This window comes from Buceros rhinoceros, unplaced genomic scaffold, assembly GCF_000710305.1.
Source record: "Buceros rhinoceros silvestris isolate BGI_N320 unplaced genomic scaffold, ASM71030v1 scaffold11283, whole genome shotgun sequence".
In the NCBI taxonomy this organism is placed as follows: Eukaryota; Metazoa; Chordata; class Aves; order Bucerotiformes; family Bucerotidae; genus Buceros; species Buceros rhinoceros.
In genome coordinates, this window is record NW_010403051.1 from 2,453 (window position 1) to 8,911 (window position 6,459).

At 42.8% G+C, this 6,459-nt stretch overlaps 1 protein-coding gene across 1 annotated transcript in view; it reads right to left on the reverse strand.

Moving 5' to 3' along the window:
• Positions 1–364: 364 nt before the first annotated feature.
• LOC104490554 (amyloid beta A4 precursor protein-binding family A member 1-like) overlaps positions 365–6,459 on the reverse strand; it is a gene marked incomplete at its 3' end in the record, with an annotated part of 6,545 nt that continues 450 nt past the window's right edge. The window contains exons 2-3 of the mRNA XM_010132853.1: positions 5,664–6,459; positions 365–432 (exon numbers count right to left, since the gene is read on the reverse strand). Coding sequence (XP_010131155.1) covers positions 365–432; positions 5,664–6,459 — 864 coding nt within the window. The remainder of the gene's footprint in view (positions 433–5,663) is intronic.

The window sequence follows — 6,459 nt, forward strand, 5'->3', positions numbered from 1 at the left end:
TCTCCAAAACCAGTGGTACAAGCTCAGCCTCTGGAGAACATACACTCAGTTCTCCTCTGCATCAAAATGCGTTTTCAGAGGCAGCACAAGAATGCAGTCAGAGCAAAACAAGGAATGTTTTGATACGTCATAAGGGATAGCTTGATCAAAACAGCCTAACTGAAGCCTCAAATAAATGCTTAGTGACTGCTTCCTCGCCAACAAGTTTTAGAAGCCTAACAAATTCTGTCAGAACTAACACAGTCAGTGCGCGTGAACGATGCTGTTACTACGTAGAGAGGACTGGCAACCGAACTGCAAAGTGTTTGCTTAAGCAATAAAAAAGTAGCAGTTACCCCATTTCTCCTTTTGAATATCTACTTACATTTTTTTTACGATACTCAACCTGGTACATCCAAAAATTCTCCATCTCGAATTTGATGTTGTTCGCCTCTAACGAACTCCCCCTCAGAAACGTTCCTTGCTGCTGTGCAGAGGGACTTAGCAGCAGAATTCGTAACAGCAGAGGATCGTGTTGCAGCTAACCTATCCAGGTCAACCCAGCCAGCTACTGCACGGCTCACGATGACAGACATAGCAGAGACTGAAACATCTCCATACACACAACCTCCTGCCTCTTGCTGTACAAAAGCAAGCTCACTCACGCAGTTTCTGCTGCAAAAATGACCAATCACTAGGTGGACAAGATACTAGCTGCTAGTCGACAGAAAATATTCCTGCAGCTGCAGGTAGCGTCACGTACAACAATCTTACGTTCACAGTTAACACGGGAGGTGTTTTGCATGTAGCTTACGGCAAACCATAGCAACAAATCACATGTGCCTGAGTGGTCCCGTAGGATCATGGACCAGCTGTATTGTGAGACCTGAGAACAAATGCAGTTTGGTGAGTCTTAGTTAGCAGAATCTCCCTGATCCAGCTGATGAGGGTCTGCAAAGACAAAGCCCTCTGCCACTTGCCAACATCCGGGCAATGATTAACACATCCACTCAAGAGATCTGGCTGTCTGTACATTACACTACCCAAAAGCTCTGAATAAACTACCTTTTTTTAAAACAAACACACTGTCCATGAGTGTCTTCACCACAGCAAGTTGCAATTCTTCAACAAAATTAATTGAAGTTACAAAAGTTAAGATTTTGACTCAAGCAATAACTCTGCACTTCTGTCAAAACCTTTGAATAAAGACCCCCTATCTGCTACCGTTATGTTATGTCTCAAATACAACATACAAATATAATCAAGAATACACAGGGGTTTAGATGTGACACACAGAGGTCCAAGTTAGCCAATAATATTTAAGACTGTGGTCTCACACAGATGATGGAAAGATGACCTGTATTCTGTGTGCTCAACCAACAGTTTTAAAAGGTCTGCTCCGAAAAAGAAAACAGTGTCTTACCCATATAAACTCATCTTTATTTCATTTCTTTTCTTTGTCTTTTTACCCTCCTTAGCTCATTTATTACTGAAACCCGCTTAATTATTTAAAACAGACTTCTCTATTGCCTTGTTAAATAATACATTATTCCTGCTTTGGAAAAAGTGAAGTAAGTTCACCTCCATGAAAACACTTCACTTCTGGAGTTATCAGAATTGAGAAAATCCTGCAACTGAGAACTAAGGGTTGCAACAAAACACAGGTAACCAAAGAGAACAGAGAAGCAAAACAATATAGCTCAGCTCTGTTCAACCTGGAAGGCTTGTTTTCAACTCCGAATTTCTGCTTCTCAAATACAAACCTCCCAGGTCTGTGGTTTTACTTTATGTCAGGGTTTATTCTAACATTGCACCATCGCAAGTTTCTGGAGGAACAGAGACTGTTAACATGGATGAGAGGGATTTGCAAAACTGCAGTCTTGCCACGCAGCAGCAAACCATGCCCTGCAGGTCTACAAACCTTGGCTTTCAGATCTATAACCAGATGCTGCGTAACTGAAAGGACCTAAGAAAAAAGTCATGGTGTTTAGTTTTGAAATCAAGAATTTTCCTCTCCAAACCACTGTTTTCTCCTGATTGCGGCAGAAATGAAACAGGCTACCTGCTTCTCTTCCCTGGACAGAAGAGGATTGAAATGCTCTTTAAATCCCTACAAAAAAAAAAAAAAAAATCTACTTGAGTTTTTGCTCCTTTCAGTGCCACTATTCTCAAAGCTCTACGGCATTTTAAATATGCTTTTGTAACCTTCTGTACAGTTTATACACCAGAATATCCACTTGTATTCTGAGATAGCTACTATACAAAAACATTCCCTTTTCCACCTGAATCTATGTTCATCCTTAAGTCCAGATCTGCAGGTGTCTTCTCTGTAGACCTTTAAACACCACTACTCCTGTGCCTATCTCGGCACATTCACAGCAGGCTTCTCATGGAGAACTGGACAGAAAAGAATGACAGGCAAGAGCTACCTAAATGGGATATGGGCCTTCCCTTCCAGGGAGGTAACTGTGTGCAGCTAGAAGAACACCTTTTCCTGAAGGGTGTTCCACTCTCCCACTCTGAGATGTGCGTACCATAAACTCCATGCTATTCTCCAGCTACGAACATTATCCAGTGCAATGTGCACAGATTGTCTCCCATTTCACACTCAGAAAAAAACTAACTGCAGTTCTACGGACTTTTCTATCATGGGTCAGTTTTCTGAGGTCGTGGTTACCGCAGTTTGGCAGCTCTAACTGCTATTGTATTCGAAAAAGATGTCCTCACAAGGTCATATCCAAGTGATAGCCAGCTGTGGTTTACAAAGTTCTCTGATAAAATGCTTCTGGAATTATACACCAATTGTTCATACCTCGTATGTGTGGCAAAGTCAGAAGAAAAATAATCTTACTGCGTTTATTGAAAGGACATGGAGAGAATTTTTCAGCTTTCATCAAATACACAAGCATGCCACCTTCCCCACAAACTAGATGTCGAGACTGTCTCTTGTTCGAGTGAAAGCATGCATCACTAAACCAGGGCACACAAGCCACACAACAGCAAATACTCTCCATTGTTAAATATTAAGCAGATGTTTTGGTACACTATTTATTTATTCACAGAGGTCTGCTACCTGCCTCCTACATCACAAGACTACCAGACTTTACTACATGAGAACTGTCCACGGGCTGTCAGCAATTTTACTTTTTTCATATATCTACCAAACATTTCTTTTGAGGAGAAATGACTGAAATTCCTGGTGTATTAGACTGTGAATGAACTGTAGAAACAAATGGATACAGAGATCTGTAGCTTCCTTACCACGACTGTCACTGCCTGTCTTCCCAAACTACACCCAGCTGTAGGCTGGCTGGACACTTCTGGATTGTCAGCTTCTCAAAATAGTCTCCAGGCACTTCCAGCTGTTACTCTACCAAATATTCTGCTGTGAATCCATCATCAAATACTCAGCACTGAGGAGTAACAGTTGCTTTCTTGTGAAAAAAGGCAAAAGACATTGTGGTACTTAGGAAATGCAGATGCAAATCATCTGTCTGACCGTCCGGCTTCACTGCTCTCTCGTGAAGAGTTCCTAGCTACATGAGGTTACCGCTATTCGGATCTAAACAGGTCCTACCGGTTTCAGTATCATACGATTAACAATACAAAGTGATAACACATATTTTCAAGTAAATTTTATCTCTAAAAGCAAAATGGTTTTGTTAAAAAGCAATGTGGGGACAATTTTCAAAGTACACCTGCAAAATAACGGAAGGTAGTAAGAGCACCCAATCTGCATCACCGATCTGCAGCTCCCTGATACTTCTGGGGGAAGAAACAGGCGCCCGCCTGAAGGTAAAACACACTCTTTATGTAATTCCTTATTTCACTGCCAGTGTTACGAATCAGATTGAGTATCACCCCTGGCACACACTGCTTACACTGAAAGGCTCCTGTCTGAGATCCTGTTTCTTTCTCGGGGAGGTAGAAGAAAAATCTGCATTTAGATGAATGGGCTTCAGCTACATTTTTATTACAATTGATCACTCACGGTCCCTTAGTCAACACAACCTCATTTTGCCCAAGTTATTGTTAAGCAGTTCTAGGAATGCTTTGTTAAAGAAAGGAGACTGTTCACTCTGTTCATAAGCTGGCACCTGAACTGTGTTCCCCTCCATCTGTGGCATACAGACCTTCTAACGTACCCGCTTAATCTACTTCCCCTTCCCCAGATCACAGGCTGTCTGCACATCTCCAACCACCACTTATTTTTACATTGAGCTATACGAACTGTCAGTATAGATCACTCTTTCGATTAGAGCCAGCACTGAAAACCTCAGTCAGGTTCTTATCTGACAGGCTATGAAAAAATATGAAATGAGAATTGTACCTGTGGTGCAAACCTGACACCCCTATGGACTTCAATACCTGATGTAAAAACACTCCAGCTGAAAGACCTGTTTCGTTTGCTGTACGAACGCACCAGGCTCAGTCCTACCAGCACACCTTAGACAAGACTAATTCTGCAAGGTGCAGCAAGAATTTTGAGAGCAGCTAGAACACCGTCAGGGAGGACTCGCTGCTCTCAGGATCCCCAACTCAACGTCACTGAGACCATCCTGGTGTTAAAATCAGGCAGCTGAGAAGCAAAAGGAAGTTCTTTGATCCTCCCAGACAAAGACAGCACTTACAAACACACACAGCATGAGGAACGCTATGCACAGCAAAAGGGTAATGCGATCTATTTGAAAAAGGGGAAAGAAATAATTACAGGTTTTGGAAATTTTTAAAGCGGTTAAATTAAAAATTCTATTGTTGCTGTTGTTCCAAAAGAACAAAGCTCACAGAAAACTTCCCACAGTAATAAAGAGCTCGGAGCGGATGTTTGCAGCTCAGATATCGTTGGAGTAAAAGCACGGGTTCATGTGAGAGAGTATTTTTGGCCAGTAAATACAGCCTACCACCTCTTTTCATATCAGGCATAAATTTAATGCAATTAACAGTTGTTTATGAGTTTATTTTACTAGAAATGCAGAAAACCCATAAAACTTCAAGACTGGAAGCTGGAACCACAAACTGAGAACTGATTCTGATCCAAGTTAAGCCTCGTCCAAAAGTACAGAATTTCAGAAGTGCTGATGCCGTTAAATCTGAATGATGACCTTCAATTCTTCACCTGACAATGATAATGTAATATTCTCAGGTAATGAACTCAGGTCATAACACATTTCTAGAGCCCGCAAGTGGATAAAACACCCACAACTTTCCTGTAAAATGAATCTGATCTATGGTACCTTCATAAAGAATATTAACAGATTTTTGATGGAGGTGTTAGGATTGTTACGTGACAGAAAATTAATTAGAAACCTAGAATTAACAGAAACACATGGGGATAGATACTATAAGACAAAGTGTTCGGTAGCTTCTCTAAATTATCCCATGGCAGTAAAAAATGTACGCATTTGTTTCAGAAAAAGGCAAGTGAAGAGCTTCACGTGACAAATTCTTGTATAGTGTAACCGGGGTCAGCAGAACTTCATAAAGAAGAAACTGGCCCGCCGAGAATGCACGTGCTTACCTCTTACGTGCTCTCTAGAGCACAGATTTATAAAATACAAAGCATCGCATATTTGCCGAAGGATGAAGCACAGAACAAGAACACAGTGCACCATCCTTCACTGCCATGGACGTCACAATTAAAGGAAGGAGACACAAGTAACTTGAGAGCCAAAAGCTTTGTATACTCACATCTCCATCTAGTGGCCTCTGGTCGTCAGAGTCCCTCGTTGGACTGATGTCCTGCCTCATCACCCAGATAGGCTCCTTAGGCTCATCGGGGGTATAAGGAGAACGGATGGTCCTTGTCTTCACTTCCTCAATAGCCTCTTTAATATCCTTGATCGCCAGTGAAATCGCATCTCTCTTTTCTTTGCTGTACCTCTGCACGGATTCTCCTGAGCTGGACGTAACTCGAGAACCAGCTGGGAGGTGGCCATTGCTTTGATGCCCACCACCAGCAACAACATGGCCATGCTCCAAACTCTGCTCCGCCTCTGGCATGTCTTCAGCTGCCTTGTCTAAGCTCTGGGAGCTCATGCTCTGCTTCACCTCTGCTACAATCTGATCGATGTCCTCTTCTTGTTCGTAACTATCCATTCTTGGGTAGGGTGCAAACTCTGCCTCCTTCTCAGGGCTGTCGGACTCTCCGTCAGACCGCTCATCATAATGGTGAAGGCGGGCACCAAGTGCCTCCTTGCGGTAATTGTCATCCTCCTCCCCTTCCCGCTCATACTGTTGGATCCCCTCCCTAACGTCGAGGTCTGGTGTATCCCCTATCTCCTCGTACACATGTTCTTGCAGTCCGTAGTCAGCGTAAGGCTCAGCATACTGTTCCTCGTCTCCTCGGTGGAAGAGCCGATGGGTATAAACATAACCCGAGTATGCTGCATTCATGGCTTCCTCGTGCTCGATGGAATGGAAATGTAAGTGATTGGGCAATGTTCGATTATGGATGGCCTCGCCGTGCTCAGCCTCGGCATT